Raw genomic sequence first — 17,500 nt, forward strand, 5'->3', positions numbered from 1 at the left:
AGGAACTGTGTGAGATGGAAGAGCGTAAGTGGTCACTGTTTTTACTCCCACTCAAGTCTTGCCTACAAAGGTATTCACTCCCCTGTGTAAGGTTCGTGTCTGGCCAGGAGGTTCTGAACCCCTTTGGTGAAACGCTTCACTGATACATCTGATGAAATGCTTCAGTACACCTTATTGATAACATAAGTGAGATGCTTCAATACACAACAGTTGCTAATTTTTGTTTAGTGTCAAAAGCATTTCATCTTATCAACTACTCACTGCTAACTGACTGTCTTCAGCCTCTCTCTCATTGGCACATTATTGCATCTCTACCACATTTTTCACACTGACTGCTCGTCTGATCTTGCTAACTGCATGCCTCCCCTCCTCCCATGGCCTCGCAGCACTAGACTTTCTCCTTTCTTCTCACCCCTATTCTGTCCACCTCTCTAATGTAAGAGTTAACCAGTATTCTAAATAATTAATCACTTTCTCTGGTAAACTCAGGAACTCCCTTCCTGCTTCTGTATTTCCTCTTTCCTATGACTTGAACTCTTTCAAGAGGGAGGCTTCATGACACATCCTCCAATATTGGATGACATTTTTGACACTTCTTTTGGGACGGACACATCAATAGACTTTCTCCTTTGCTCTTTTTGTTGCCCTTGGCCAGTGTCCCTCTTGTATAGAAAAATAAATAAATAAAATCAAAGTAAAAATAAAAAATCATAATGATGGCATGTGGTGCACAGACCTGGTGGTGGTGAGGGAGCGCCTGGCATCCGTCAAGAACAAGGTGCTGGTGCTGTCTGGCAAGGGAGGCTTGGGCAAGTCCACTGTGAGTGTCATGTTGGGCCTTACCTTGGCCCTCGACGACTCCAAGGAGGTGAGCTGCCCTGCCACACTCCATGTCACCCTTCCACTCACTGTTGTTTGTGTCACACTGACGGTGTCTCATGTTTAGTGCTGATTAGTTGAGTGATCAGTATGTGAGCTGGTGTTAGTTTTGAAACTTATTTAGTGCAGAGTGGTTGCTATTATTTATTTATTTTATTGAATATAGATGAAAAGTTATTGAAGTAGGATTGAAACAGTAGAAATGAGTTACTGAAGGGATGCCTGTGGTGTGAGCAGAGTGGACAGCGAGAAGAATTAGTGTATCAAAGATTTGCTGTGCTTTGTAAGAGAGGAATTGAAATGTAGGATGGTGAAAGTGATGAAATGCAGTAACCCATGGATATACTGTAGTAACTGTTAATTGTAAACTCAAACTCCTGCTTGCTGCTGCATTCCCTCTTGCCTGTGACTTGAAATCTCCCAAGAGGGAGGCTTGAAGAGATCTCTCCACTTGATTTTGGATATTTTTGTTCCTTTTAGGGACTGGCACCTTTAGTCTCTCTCTCTCTCTCTCTCTCTCTCTCTCTCTCTCTCTCTCTCTCTCTCTCTCTCTCTCTCTCTCTCTCTGTCTCTCTCTCTCTCTCTCTCTCCTCTCTCTCTCTCTCTCTCTCTCTCTCTCTCTCTCTCTCTCTCTCTCTCTCTCTCTCTCTCTCTCTCTCTCTCTCTCTCTCTCTCTCTCTCTCTCTCTCTCTCTCTCTCTTTCTCCTTTGGTCAGAGCCTCTTGTGGGACGGGACAGGTCTGAACACAGCCCTCCCTTGCTTAGTGAGCAGTGCAGTGATGCTCTCTGGTGTCAGTGAGGTTAGCTGCCCACTGTACTGAGCATCATGACAGATTGAGAGAACTTTTTATTGAGTGTTGCATGGCTGTGCATCAAACACTGAACACATGTTTGTATGTAAATAAGAATACATCTGTATAAAATGTAGTTTAGACATTGTAAGTGACTGACATAAAAAGTAAAACTAGAAAACTATCCAAAAAAATAAATATTCATTGACTGTAAAAATAAAGCATTAAAATTTATTACAAGTGGTAAGTTAGTTAAAAAAAAAAGTAATAAATAAATAAAAAATACCAAAAAAAAACTAAATGAAACAGTTAGTTAGCAGTGAAGTGAGTTGACCTTGACTCATGAACTATATTCTTAAATATTTGTGTGCCCCACTACTTTCCAAGAGCTCTGCTTGGAGTGATACAGTTTTTTAAGTGTGTCTTTATGGTTCAAGTGACAGATTAACAAATCTACTAATAGGAAAACCACTCTTGAGAACCCAGCTTATCATCTTTGTGGCCTTGGAAAGTAGTAGTGGTGAGACCAGGGTTCCTGAATATGGGCCAACACAGGGAGTCCTCAGTTCATGGCAATCTTCACTTCACCCATTTCATAATTACGTGCATTTTGCTTTGCTCATTTTTTTTATTTTATATATATATATATATATATATATATATATATATATATATATATATATATATATATATATATATATATATATATATATATATATATTTTTTTTTTTTTTTTTTTTTTTCTCCAGTAGTACACTTACAGTGGGGGTAGCAGCATGCCCTCCAATATGCTCACTTACTTTTTATAGTACACCACACACACATACTGCACCAAACAGTCTTTTTCTAAATGAAATAAAAGATAAAAACAATACAAAGAATTAGTGAACTGGTGAGTGTAGTGAAGACATGCTTCATCATGTGGCAATAGACTGAGGAAGGAAGTGTGTGTCAGGTTCACTGCCTACTTAGGATGGTTCTGACATGCCAAAATAATGTTTATGATGCAGCCCAGGAACAGAGCTCACCACTGTTGTAATGTCGCCCACAAATGTTCTTGAACTGCAGTAACACTGGCAAAACTGCACTGAAGCACAGCCAGTGCTGCTGCTTGTCTCATTGCTTTTCATCTGATGAAACAGAAAACAGATCACCTTAACAAAAGTACAATAGAAAATGCAGCTACTTATGCTCACTCACTTCCAATATAGCCATACCTTTGCCACATTGCATTATTATTCTTCCCAATGCATTAAATACAATGATCTTACTTGTCAACAGCTTCATACTAACAATACATCCTGCACGTCACTCAACAAGTGGACAAGTGTAACTCAAGGACACCCTGTATAAGGATCGTGTGAGTTGTTCAGTCTTCCCGGTCATCCTTCCTGTGGTAACATTGCCCCTCCATTGTCTCCCTGGCAGGTGGGGTTCCTTGACATTGACATCTGTGGGCCGTCTCAGCCGCGGGTGTTGGGGACAGCAGAGGAGAAGGTCCACTCTTCAGGTGCTGGCTGGTCCCCTGTGGTAGGTGGCAACTTCCAGGTTCCTATGTTAGGTTTTGTACTGTTGAGGAAAATCTCTTAACCTGGGATAAGCCTCAATGGTAATAGTGTAAAAGTGTGTGTGTGTGTGTGTGTGTGTGTGTGTGTGTGTGTGTGTGTGTGTGTGTGTGTCAGTCAGTCCTTTTTATTTATTTATTTTTTTTATTTATTTATTTTGTTTTATTTTTTTTACTTGAAGATTTAACACTTCCATCATGTCAAAATAGTTTCCCAGTTTTCCTTTTTCCTTTTTTTCCCTTCTTATAAATTTCTTAAACCAGGTTAGAGTTTTCCCAATAGTACACTGTGGTGTGAACAAATGCTCCTGTTATTTCCCTGTAGTTGTGAACAAGAAATGCTGTTTCCTTTTTTTTTTCCCCCTTTTTATAAATTTCTTAAACCAGGTTAGAGTTTTCCCAATAGTATTCTGTGGTGTGAACAAAATGCTCCCGTTATTTTTCCCTGTAGTTGTGCACCAGAAATGCTGTCTCATGCTAGATCATTTTAAGCATTCTTGTACTTCAGCCCACACAGAGTTACAGTAGTTAAACATTTTTTTTTTTTTCTTCTTAATTATCCTTCACATTAAGTATTACGTACCTTGTTACTCTGGGAAGAAACTCTGCTTTCTATTTTCATGTATTTTTTATTTATTTGTATTTATTTTTTATTTGATTCAGATAATTATTTGTATATGATGGATAAATACTTCACATAAATAATTTGTTGGCACACACTCTTCAACTAAATCATTTGTATATAACAGGTACTCTTTAGATAGATCATTTGTATATGACAGACACTTCAGATAAATCCTTTATATATGACAAGACAGTGTACCCTTTCAGTATGTGTCTGACAATCTGGCTGTCATGTCTGTTGGGTTCCTGCTCAACAGTGCAGACGACGCTGTCATCTGGAGGGGACCCAAGAAAGATGGTAAGTAGTAGAAATAGGTCACCTCTAGTGTCTTTGGTTTTGTAAGAAGAGGAGACCAGAAGCCAATTAAAGGAGCCTGGAGAAAGCCACTGAGGGGAAGACAGAATGAGATGGAGGGATGAGATTGTGGTAGAACAGCAAAGGATAGGAGGCACAGAGGAACATGAAAGGGACAGAAATGGTTAACTGGAGGAGACTTGTACATGACACCAACCCTGCACTCACTCCAGGGAAATGGTCAAAGGAGAAGCGTTGCTGATTTTGTCAATCCGTTAAGTTTTATGTGGAATCAAGAATTATCATCGTGAGGTTTTTTTAATTTCTTTTATTTCATGGATCTTGTTTACTTTAAGAAATGTAAGTGTATAAGGATGTTGGGTGACAGGAGAGTAATGTAGTTTTTAATGTTGAAGTGATTGACGAGGTAGTGTTTAAGCATGTAGCTGTGGATGTAAGACTGAATATATTGATGTGAGGTTTGAAATGAGTACAGTGGAGAAAGTGTGAGGGAAGAATTAATAGTGTTTGATGTGGGATTGCTTAGAATATAACAACATGAGATGAGGGAAGCTACAAGAAGCCCACACATGGCAGTCCCTGTATGAAATATACCCTTCCATTTCTACCTATCCTCCTCATCCAGAAATTTGTCTTTACTTGTCCTTAATGACTCAGCACTAATAACCTTTTTACTAAGCCTGTTTCTTTCATCTATCACTACTTGATAACCAATTTCTTTGTATCTCTCTTTCAAATCTAACTTTATTGGGTTTGAGCCTGTTGTTTCTTGACCTGTCCTCATTACTGACTTTCAGGATTTTCTTTCACACTTGTGATTTTCCTTATACCACTTAAAGACCTCCATCATTATCATGTGGGAATTTTAAAAGTAAGCATAAATGTTAGTTGACTTTCATAAAAGCATGCAGTGTTCTCTCCACATGCTGGTCATCTGTGTTGGGGCTGAGCTCAAGCTTGACACAATTCCTTCATCTTTGAGCTTGATGTAGTTCCCCTTTCTGTCTACAATGATAGCAGTCCACATACTCAGTTCATATGCAAAAAGTAGTGCTTGACTCTGACTCTGGCGTTAATGTCAGTTTCTTTGGTTAGGAAGGCGGAGTTGTACCTTCCCTTCATGTGACTTGTTTCCCTCACCAGGAAGTGGCTCTGCTGGATGTGAGGAAGGAAATCACATTCTGCAGGAAAGTGAACATTCCCATCATTGGCCTGGTGGAGAACATGACCACCTTTGTGTGCCCCAAGTGTAAGGTGAGTGAGATGTGTGGTGCCTCTCACCTGATCATTTGTGTGTCAGCAGCAAAGAGTGATGGTGATGTAGCTGGGATCCAGCAGCAATCATAGACTCCTTGCAACCAAGACCACCTCTTGGCTAGGTGGGAATTCATGTGTGTTGTGTAAAGGGACAAGATTGATGGCGACAGACCACACCTTTCTTATCAATGGAAGATTTTTGGCAATACAAAAGTCAACCAGTTTAAATGAAATTAACAGAACAAAAAAAAATTACACAATTTTTCTGCCAGGATGAAACAAAAATTTTTCAATAAGAAATCTTGCAAATCTTGTATTAGGTAAGCCATCTTAAGAGGAGTATGTCAGGCTTGTCTTATCTTGATGCACCATGAATTTCAGACCAAGACGACCGTCTTCCCTGCCACTACTGGGATGTGACCCCCAGCTGGCAGAGGATACTGAGATGCCACTGCTTGGCCAGCTGCCGCTGGACCCCCGGGTGGCCCAGGCGTGTGATGAAGTCACCAACATTCCGACACAAGAGCCAGATGCTGCTGTCACTCAGGCATACAAAGACATTGCAAACAGTAAGTGTTGTTTTAAATGGAAGATTCTTTATCTGGAATTCAATCTTTGCTCCAGGCCACCACCCCCACAAAGGAGGTAGTAAAGACTGTGTGTGTGTGTGTGTGTGTGTGTGTGTGTGTGTACACACACACACACACACACACACACTGCACAAAAACATTGCCTAAGGTTAATTTCAAATTCACCTTGGTGCCTGAGTCTCTAATGGGGAGAGGATGGATCCCTCCTCCTACCCCAACACAAGGGACATTTGCAAAGGCTTACTCAAGTTTGTCAGCACAAGAGCCTGACACCACCGCCTCTTGTTTGCCCCTCACCACACCATGACGGCCCATCCCCTCCCCTGCCCCCTGTGCCTGAGACATTCAGCTGAGCAGATCAGGTGCAGACAAGCCACAGACAGAGTCCTACAGGCTCGTGTCCCATTTTCTATTTACATATGCTCTCCACTCAATCTAATCAGTGTTCTGTGTCAGTGGTCTCTCATTCATGCTGTGCCAATTGTTTGCACAATTGTGGAGAATATTATATGAATTTAGTTCATGCAAACATCTTGACTGGCTAATCTTGTAGCCAGCTTATCCCACATTAAGCATGTTGGCATCATATTAGTATGTGCAGCTAATCACACTAAAGGCAGTGTCACACAGGGCAAATTTCCCCCAGTATGCTGCCCATTTTTGCTGCCAGCTGGGCAAACTGAGCTGTCAGGAAGAATGGCATATGGCTGTGATACCAGACTTGCTGGGAGTATTTGAAATTAAATGACCACTGTACTACAAGCTGTACATGTTAAATAAAAATATATTGTGGTACTTTGAGTAAAATTGTCAACTATAAAACTTATAAAAATGAAGTATATGTGCCAGTGTGTGCTTGTGAAATTACTTACAGTGCTTATTTGACAACTGCAGCTGGGGAGATAAACAATGTGTTGTGAAGGAGACCCGCACTAAGTTTTGCTGGAGTGTGAAAGCTCGACACATTAATTGAGCTATAGTGGATCTGGGCACCATGTTGGCTGTAGGACCTACTTGCGCTGTTGCCACCTCAACCCTGGGGCCCAGAGTGACTGACCATGGCCAGCAGGGTGCAGCCACGGCTTGTAGAGGCAGTGCTGCACAGCCTACATGAGCTGCCAAATAGAGCGAAAGATTTATTACAAGATGTCAACATAACAGCCCAGTCCCTGTGTGATGCCAAACTTGCTGTGTCGCTGGTCTCACCAGCAAAACAGGCAGCATGCTTGCAGAAATTTGCCTTGTGTGATGCTGCCTTAAGTCCTCAGCCAGGCACTGCCTACAGTGGGACTTCCCAACACCCTACTGCTGGCTTGTTCACAGAGGAGATAGCAGGCACTTTTGAGGTGGTATTTATACCAGACAGAGTCCAGACTCCAGACTCAATGAAGTAGAATGGCTGCAGACTTGACCCTGATGGTAGGATTTCACATCAAAATGAGGCAGGCAGTCACAAGAACCATAAACAATGTCAAGGAAAATGAGATAAAGTGTAAATAGAGGAGCAATGTAAAATAGAAGTGGTTTGAAATGTTGAAGAGATGATACATCTTTCTAAACATGTGGTTTTTTTTTCCCTTCATTGTTGCACATCACCATCCTCCATTTTCCCTGCTCATGTAATCATATATTTTTTGTCCTCTTGGTTAATTTCTTGTGTGCTAATCTCTGGTCTCTTCCTGAATAATCAGCACAAGGCCATGTTTTATCACTAAGTCTCGCTGGTCTTCCCTCCCACTCACCTGTATTACTTTTTGTGCAGGTGAAGCAGTGAACTCTTGTTTGAAATCTGAGAGGTTTTGTGATTATGAATGTAGAATAGATATGTATGTTACCCTTTCCTTTTAACACTTTTCACTTTCATTACTTCTCCATTGCCAAGCTGATATTTATTTAGGAACAAGAAATGAACAAAAGATTTGAAGAATTAATAAATGGATACCTGCTCCCTTTACATCTTACTTTTCCCAGTTAGAATGATTTCAGTTGGCCTTAAGGCATTGCTTGTAGGGTTACATAGATGTCTTGGCTGCCTCTCTTGGAGAATGTCAGACTGATGCATAAGTAGATGGAATTTCAGTGGATGCACTAAACACTGTAGTAATGATTCAATGTTTATTTCAGAAATCAAGGAGTACTGTGACACACAGTCCCAAGAAGCCACTTGACCTGCAGCGGTAGCAGCAGCAGCAGCAGCAGTCATCACCACACTAACCAACACATTCTACAGAAAAGTCTTGTTATTCATGCAGAGGTTTATTTTACATTTACTTCTTAAATCCATATTATTAACATCAGTCAGTATTTTCTTTACAAATTGTGGCAGCCTTATTCATCATTCGTCCTTAATTTATGCCAGAAAGTTTGGGTGAGAATAAAAACTACATATTACAACAGTATCCAACAAAGTAGTTGTTGCCTTGCCATCTTAAGATTTAGTGTAAGTTTAAAGATTTACCTGTGTTAATGTTTGGTCTAATCCTTCACGGTATCTCCTTGCCTTGGTGTGCTGAGGCTGCATGGGGATATAACTTGATAATTATGCAGACATACAGTATAAAAATTTCAGACTAAAGTGAGGGTTGCAACTTTTCTAAGGTTCTGGATTGCTGGAGGCTTTGGCAACAATTACTTTGTTGGATGCCATTCCTGTGCACATTATGAACCATCACGTCTTATCTTGGAGGTGAAGGTTTAGTATATAATCGTGAATTGGAAAAATACTTTTCTTGGAGGTTTTTAGTATATAATCGTAAATTGGAAAAATACTTTACTTTTAAAAAATCTTACAGTAAGTCCACATAAAAGTTAGCATACATTTATATGAAAATGTTACAAACATTTATATGAAAATGAGAGAAAAGATACTCAGTGATGTTATATATAGTGCATGACTTGTAGTGGGGATAACACTTGTATTGTCACTCTGGAAAGTCACACACTAACACCAAAAGCAATCAAGGAAATGCCAACATATATTCCATTTTTTTTTCTTTTTAGTAGATGGTTGCCTTGTGATGAAGGAACTTGCTCAAAAATATTTCCTAAAAATCTAAATGTTCACAAGTGAATGGTGAGTACATTGTGAGAGAAAGATATGAACAGACAGGCAGGCAGGCATTTAAATGTAAATTAAATGTCAGTAACCTTTGGTAATGGTCAAAGAATTAATGGCGTGGAAGCTTGTGTGAAGTCCCTGATGAAAGATAAATATACCAGCCACTGGATTCACAAAACTCAACAGGATGACACCCCCCCCCCCCACCCATTGTAGTATTTGCTGGACTGGTAATTCCTTCTTCCATACTCATCACTCTCCTTCTCAGACCTGTACTTCCTCTTCTCGCTATCCCTTCTGCTGTCATCATGATCTCTGTGGTCACTGACAAACCTCCCTTGCCTGTGGTCAGAATATTCCCTCCTGTGATCCCTGTAATTCCCACGATCCCTATAATTCCCATGACCTCTGTACTCCCCTTGATCCGTGCAGCCTCCTTCCTTCCTGTAGTCTTGATGCCTAAAGTTGCCTCTGCACTGTCTGTTGAGGTCAAATCTGTCAGCAGGGAGTATTGGCAGCTTAGGCAGGCTCTTCTTGCAGTGCTGGAACATATCAAATACTGGTCATTTCATAGACAAGGAGACAAGGAGCTGCTATAGAGTAGAGAGGAGGGATTCAGGGGATTCTGAACTTTGTTGGGATCTATGTACAGTAGAAACCTCAGTTCACAAACCAAAACAAGTTTTCCCATTTAAATTAATTAAAATACAATTCATCTATTCCAATCTCAGAAACTGCATTATTATTATTATTTATTTATTTTATTTTTTTTTCTTTGACAAGAATGAAGTTACAGTAACCACAGAAAGGTGTAAGTTTCTTGGACATCAGGCTATATCATGTCACTGATATGAAGGTCAGGTGCCTTCCCAGCTGTTTGACCTGGGAGCCCTTACCTTACTCCATCTCTAAATCACATGCCTTCATAAATTAATTAAGTCTGCCACTTCCTATTTCAACTTTCAGAATGGTTGGAAAGAGTTATTTGAGAGGAAAAGACAAAATCTTGCCTTGCACCAGGCATGGGTTGGCTGGAAGGAAATATTTGAGCATAAAAGTCTATGTAAAATGGGGATTGTTGCACTACTCATGACAGCACATGCTTCCCAAATTCCACCTTGTGTCTGTGATCCAGGAATTCTTGACAACCTCACGTCTTATAAACCTGTCTAACAGATGCACTCTTTCTTTGGGCATCCAGATAATGGGACACGAGGTGAAATGTAATTGGACAATAGAGCACATACTGTTATGCAGAAAAATCCCTCCTTTACAGTCTTGCTCCAGTACTTCCTTCCAGCCAGTGCATGTTTGGTGCAAGGCGAGATGGTGTCTTTTCTCTCCAATCATTATCATCTTTATAACCATCCTGAAAGTAAAGTAAAAAGAGGCCAGCTAAATAAGAAGGCATGCAATTTACTAGAGGTGGAATGGGGTAAAGGAGATCCAGGTCTAGCTCCTCTCCAACAGCTGGGAAGGCACCTGACTTGGGTGACTTGCCAGTGTGTGATAGTCACAATGTTCACGGCAGGCATGCCAAAACACAAGTGTGTGTGTGCTTGCCAGCTGAGGGGGTCTGCAGGGTGTTTGTGCATTCACACACAGAAACACTGTTCAAGAACCATGGCAAAAATTCTAAAAAAATATTCATGAAGTGATTTGTTCATAAATAGGAATGTTCACGAACCGAGGTTCCACTGTGTGTAGTTTAAGGTGTAGTTGTGTGGTGCACTTCGAAGAAATTAAATTGGAGGAAGAATGTTAGGGCTATGCTTTCAGTGACAGTTAGTGACTGGAAATATTTATATTTAAGAAGGATAATGATGAGCATACTTGAGTGATGCAAGCAGATGAAGAATTGTCACCACCAGTGTCAGGGAAGCAGTAAAAATATTGCCTGTGAATGATGAGAGGAAAAGGTAGAGTGATGTCTGACCAACACCTAACGGAGGGAGGGACTTTTTGCAAGTAGATTTAAGGTGAATGAGAGCAGGAAAAGCTGACAGAAGTGCTGAACAAGTAAGGTGAAAGGTGAGAGAGTAATAGGAGAAGAGAATCACAGGAAGGTGGAAGGATAGAGTAAAATAAGTCCAGCCAGCACATCTTGACATGATTGGTGAGTTGCATGTGGCCAACTAGCATGTTAGTTATTTTTACCACTGTATTCACCACAGAGAAGCTGCATGCCAAAAATACCTACTAAATGGCAATACTCAAGTTCTTCCCACTTGCTTTGATTGACAATATGGGTCAGTTTTAATTACTTTTCTTGAGAAATATGTGCCTTTTTATGAAGTATCACTTACCTCATCCCATCTGCAGCATTTTGTGATGCATGCATATACAAGTGCACAAATTTCTCGTGATGTCAAAGACTTACACAGTGAGTGACTGTATGGTACAAATCAGGACTGCATACAAGAAAATGTGCCACCAAACTGGAGTAAACTGAGTTACAGTACATCACCTGGCTTCTAGGTTTGAGGCTTCTGGAGAGCATGATATGCTCCGCCACTCACACTGACATCCAGAAGAATCATGGGGTTCTGTTCCTTCAGCTGTCTTGCTCCAATAATGATGGCATTTTCCTCTAACTGCCACCATGTGTCAGCCAAAGTCCCACCACTTAACCTTAGGACGACATACTCCACACAGTGTTTGTGGCAGGAAATATCACACTCCACAACCCTCAAACTTCTGTTCTAATGTGATCTATGGGAGAGTGGGGGTGCTTACAGATGGAATGAATCAACAAAGTGTGTGTGTGTGTGTGTGTGTGTGTGTGTGTGTGTGTGTGTGTGTGTGTGTGTGTGTGTGTGTGTATACACATGCTTTATCTTGGCTATTTTTCTTTGTTGAGACTGCCTGTGAACTGTGCAAATTTTCTCTGCCTGGAGGAAAGATAAAATAAGCTACACATCAAACAGTGTGAACTGATTTGCATGGGTAATATACAATAGCAGCAAACACCCATATTGATCTGGTGGTGGATTACAACCAGTTTTCTGTTTAAAAACTCTTACAGTTCACTTGCTGCTGCTCCCACTGGCCACTGATTGTGTCTAGGTTATGCAGTCATGCCTTCTGACTCACCAGTGGAGACGTGATGCAAGTCAGTGACTTGATATGAATCAACAGTCGTATGAATGAGTTGTGTAAATAATTGGTCTATTTCTTTACATTATTTTTTTTTCTAAAAGTTAATACTTTGATATCATACATTATGTTTTCATACCAATATTTTCAAAAGATAGGGGAAGGAGGCGGAGAGCATGCAGAGAGCACAACTTGCAGATCAGCTTGGCTTCAGCAACTATACTCCCTTGTGACTGAATATCCATCCCAGTGATGTGAAGTAATTTTCATTACTCTAGGCTGATATCTTAACAAAAGAGGCAGGTGAAACAAAGCATCCACACTTGAGCATGCACACACATCAAGCTGATGTCTCAATAAAAAAGGAAAGCTGAAACAAAGCACCACACATGTGTAACAACAGACATACACACTACCTCTGTAAACTGGTTATCCTCCTCAGTATAGCGAGAGGCTGCTTCCTCCTCCAGCTCAGCCAGAAGCTCGGGATCGAGAGGCACCATGTCCTCCCTGTCTTGTGCCATTGTGTTAATACTGCTGGTGCTTGGGAAGGCCAATGAGGAGAGAGTCTGAAACTGTGTTTTCATTTAATACAGATAGAGGGGAGTCTGGTGAAAGTTGGTAGTACAGTGGAATGTGAACCAACTGGTATTAAAAAAAAGAATACTGCACTGGTGACTGACTGAGAGAAGTGAGACATACAGCTGTTATGAGTTAGGTGTTTTGAATATTATACTGCTTCAGAAGATAAGCAGAAGTAGAATGAAACTTCATGAAAGAAGTATGAAAAGAAAAGGGAGAAATATAGAATGCTTTTAACACATGCAGAGCTGGTTATACAAGGAAGTGGTACCAACAGCACTGTGTGGGGCTGCAGCATGTAATGTGAGAGCAGGTGAGAGAAGGAAATGAACTGTAATAGAGATGGTGTCTGCAAAACACATGTGGAAATAATACACCTGACCTGGATCAAGTGAGGAATGAGAAGGCAACAATGAAAAGCTGGAAGAGGCAACCAATGCTACAAATTATATGTAAAGCTGCTAACTGTAAAAGTAGATTGAATCTTGTTGCCTCAAGTGTTTAGCTTCAGCCTGCTTCAATAGGGAGACTGCCTGCCTCTGTGTTTAGGAGACTGCAATGTTCAAAAAGACATAAGCACAAAACTGTTATTTGTTAATGATGATTTATTAATATAAATAAAAGATATATACATTTTAATATTTCCAGTCTATTACCTTACTTAATTCATTAAATTTTGTAAGACCAGCTAAGGACAGACACCCCTACAAGCTTCCTACCAATATCTCTTCAAGCCCCAAATATGGTGTCCAAATCTACTGAGAGAGAGAGAGAGAGAGAGAGAGAGAGAGAGAGAGAGAGAGAGAGAGAGAGAGAGAGAGAGAGAGAGAGAGAGAGAGAGAGAGAGAGAGAGAGAGTCTTGGAATTATAAAGTTGGCAGCAAAAACAATGACAAAATTTTCAAGTGTCAATCAACATCTGCATGCCATCCAATCACTGTATCACTTAGCCTTGCTCTCGGGTGATTAAAAACGATCACAAGGAAAACAATAATAATTTAGTATTACCCCTTAAGAAAATTGCAGAAACAAACATATCACTCATGTAAACTCACTCATGTGCTTCTTTCTTCGATGGACCACATGCCCCTCCTTTTTTTATTTATTTTTTGTTTATTTGTTTTCATGATTTATCTAAAGAATAATAGCTAGATATTACTACTGTTTCTTTATTCATATATATATATATATATTTTAAATCAGCTTAGGGCAAAGCTGACTGAAAAGGTGATTACAAATATTTTTAGTGCAAAATTTTAGGTGATGGCAAGATTTAAGGGTGCACCATTAAAACAAGGAAGGAGGCAGCAGGCACAGCTTCCACATCAACTATGCATACACCAACTGCATTTACTTGGACACACTGCAAACTGAACACAACTCCAACAAGATAGATGCAAACATTCTGACCACTACAACATCATACTTCAAAGGTAAATATTAGCTAATAAATTCTGTTCCAACTTTTGCATACTTACATTTCTCAGTGACCAGTTTCTCTAGAATGAGTCCATAGAAACCCTCCAAGGAAGCTTTGAAGTGGGTTGTGCTGGCTTTGCTTTCTGGTTCAAATATCCTGGAAAAGAAAAAAAGTGGTCAGGTGGATCTGGTCTCTGGTTCAAGGAAAATCAGTTCATATCAACTAACTTTGGTTTCTGGTTCAAATATCATCTAATGGAAAATAAGCTATCAGCTAACTTTGGTATCTGGCTCAAATATCATGTAAAGGAAAAAAGTATCAGTCTTGCACCACTGAGAAACACTGACTGATAGAAGAAGTGTTCAGAAAACTTTACACCCACAATGACAACTGGAGCAAGGTTCTTCAAAGTAAGGGAGCCTCCCTGCACTATACACAATAACTGAGCATGTATAACCAATATAAGTACAGTTGGGTGGCCATTTTTGCTGTGATATCAAAGCACAGAGCACACCACCTCCTCGGTTTGGGTAACCCAAATCACCCGAGTCACCCGAGTCACGCAAAGAGAGCGTCCAGTTGAGAACTGGGTGACCTGGGTAACCCAAGTCACTTAACTTAATGCACCCCTGGTCTCTGACACAGAAGCAGTGGTCATTCCAAGGAAAATCAGCAAAATACCTCATCAGGTCCCCCAACTAGCAGAGACAAAATGCCAGAGGCACCTCTGCTTAGGAGGATCCTGAGGAGGGATTGGAGCGATAGGACAAGATGCAGATATGAGACTGTGATCGGAGGAGCCTAATGGAGAAGAGAGGGTGACAACATAAGCAGAATGATTAGAGGTCAGGAACAAACACATAACTAACAAAACACATGTTTGAGTGCAACTCACCTCTCCCACTCCTGAGCAGCCTGACCTCCTGACAGTCACCAAGTCAAAAGCAAGGTCAGCAGGGTTCCTGTGGGTCTGGACCATGAGGTGGGGGTGTCCCAGGATGGTCACCTGCTGAGATGCCTCAGACAGTGGAATGGAGATGTTTACAAAGTTATCCCATGAGTTCTCTGTGAGTTTGGCACCACAGGAGCAACACAACACATAGTCTGTGAGGAACAGCAGTTGTTAGCACCACCCAGGAACACCACCACTCACCAGTCAAAAATCATGGTCAGTACTCATTACCCTAAGAGACATTCTATTTTACCAGTCAAATACATAAAGTCACCCATCACATGCCTTCAATCACCAGTCACCAGTCACACTACTCAGTCACCACTCATCAATCAAGATCCTCATCATTACTCACTATCCTAAATGACATCCTAAGTCACCAGTCTACTCTGAAATTCTTAGTCACCAGTCTCCAGTCAATAGTTAATAGTCTGACATTCTTAGTCACCATTTTGACATTCTCAGACGTCAGTCATCAGTCCAGTGATCATTACTATGACTGTCACTTGAGACCCTCTTATGTACAGAATGCATGCATCAAAATGTCTTCATGTGAAACGTCACTTAGTGCAGAAAGGCATTAAAAACATTTTCAATTTACAGGAAAGATGCACATGTAAGTGCAGGAATCAAAGATGAACATGAACACGCTTTACAAAATACTGGAATGGTAGCAATGTTCCCTCCCACAGTAGGTTGACCAGGTAATGAATGTGTTACACAGGCTGTGATATCACTCCATACATACAGGAAACTCTCTACAAAAGAGAGGACTTTGCTTTGGAGAATGCTTCACTAAATATAATGAACTCATTACTCTCACATCAATAGCCAGTGAGGCTTATTTCATGAAAAGACAAAGGCAAAAATTCTTACATCTATTTCACTTACTTAAACTAAGATAGAAAATATATTCTGTCCTTTTTCAGTAACAATAAGAAACACTAGTCTTTAGTAATTCCTAGTGAAGGAGAGTCACTGCACTACTACTGGGACGACTCAACCACTAGAGGCGTCATGATTCCAGTTTTCATTTTCAATATTATATTTCATTTTTAATGTTATCCTTGACTTAAATTATTGCTGACACATTTTTGTTTCCAGAAGGTTTAATACTCTGTTTTCCTGTTGATATGAAAAAAAAAAAAAAACTGTTTGGGGAAAGTTTAATTAATATGGTGATAGAAAATATCTTAAATATATTTGAGGAAGTGTCAAGAACATTATGAGAGCACCTGTCAGCAGCCACATTAGAAGGGAAAGAGGCTCAGGGTATGACTTCCGGATCACCTCGGCCTGCACTGACTGTAAAATTAATATAGCAGGATTTATATCCCTACAAGACACTTAACCCTGTAAGACAACTATACTCTATTCAAGAAATTTATAAATACATTCCCTCCTACTAGGTGGTGGCATGTCAGGCTCTAGACTCATCTCTACTGGCTGATGACTTCCTGGGCCATGGTGGAAGGTTTACCCTGAATTTGGTGACTTCCAGGCACTGTCTTCCACAGCCTCCCACAGCCCAAACACCTCAATAATTCCCTTATTAATTATTACACCTCCATAATTTCTTCTTCTTGATATCTTTTCCCTAGTCTCTATAGAGTCATTGTTCTTGCCAGCTCTCCTCCAAGCATAGTCATATATATTTTCCTTTGACAATTGTTTCTGTCTCAAGTCCTTCCTTACACAGTCTATCCATATAAGGTTTAGTTTTCCTCTTGCTCTCCTGCCTTGCACCTCTATCTCCATCACACTTCTCCTGACATATGACTCTTTCCTTCTCTTCACATGGCTAAAACACTGCAGCCTTTTTTCCTGTGTCCTTTGAAACATCTCCACTAGTTTTACATTTTCTTCATATCCAAGCTCCAAATTATTGACCCATGTATCTATCTGTCCATCTGTCCATATACCAGATTGGCAATCCCACACAGGGTGGCCCAGACAAAGCACCATCCGCTCATACACACATCATTCACACTCTTAGTCCTATCAGCCCCTAATGGAGAGGCTATTCACCTAATATAGTATAAAATAACTATAACAATCTCAGTGCCACATAATCAGTTGGCTTGGTGCTTCAAACACAGAATATTAAACCAACAGGAATGAAGGAGTAAATGAGATGAAAAGATAATGATAAAAGATGTCTCTATTCTCTTCCTCCTTCAGGTCTTTACTTAGGGAATATAACAAGGAGGACATGAGCAAAATCCTTAGGTTCAGTGATCAGGATAGGACAAGAAATAGTGGGTTCAAGCTTGATAAAGCTAGCTTTAAATGAGATACAAAGGAAAAAGTTTTCAAATATAGTGGTTGATGAATAGAACAGACTCAGTAATCTGGTTGTTAGTGCTGAGTCGT

General features: G+C 40.4%; 1 protein-coding gene and 1 pseudogene across 1 annotated transcript in view; one reads left to right on the forward strand and one right to left on the reverse strand.

The window, feature by feature from the left end:
* The window catches only part of LOC135097889 (cytosolic Fe-S cluster assembly factor nubp1-like), a 10,013-nt gene extending 1,696 nt beyond the window's left edge, over nucleotides 1-8,317 (forward strand). The window contains 8 exon segments of the mRNA XM_063999991.1: nucleotides 735-868; nucleotides 3,098-3,199; nucleotides 4,065-4,155; nucleotides 4,569-4,606; nucleotides 5,317-5,427; nucleotides 5,812-5,841; nucleotides 5,843-5,999; nucleotides 8,145-8,317. Coding sequence (XP_063856061.1) covers nucleotides 735-868; nucleotides 3,098-3,199; nucleotides 4,065-4,155; nucleotides 4,569-4,606; nucleotides 5,317-5,427; nucleotides 5,812-5,841; nucleotides 5,843-5,999; nucleotides 8,145-8,188 — 707 coding nt within the window. The 3' untranslated portion in view covers nucleotides 8,189-8,317.
* A 460-nt stretch (nucleotides 8,318-8,777) lies between these two features.
* Nucleotides 8,778-17,500, reverse strand: part of LOC135097876 (GTP-binding protein 10 homolog) — a 24,575-nt pseudogene continuing 15,852 nt past the window's right edge.

This window comes from Scylla paramamosain, unplaced genomic scaffold (genome assembly GCF_035594125.1).
Source record: "Scylla paramamosain isolate STU-SP2022 unplaced genomic scaffold, ASM3559412v1 Contig35, whole genome shotgun sequence".
NCBI classification, from domain to species: Eukaryota; Metazoa; Arthropoda; class Malacostraca; order Decapoda; family Portunidae; genus Scylla; species Scylla paramamosain.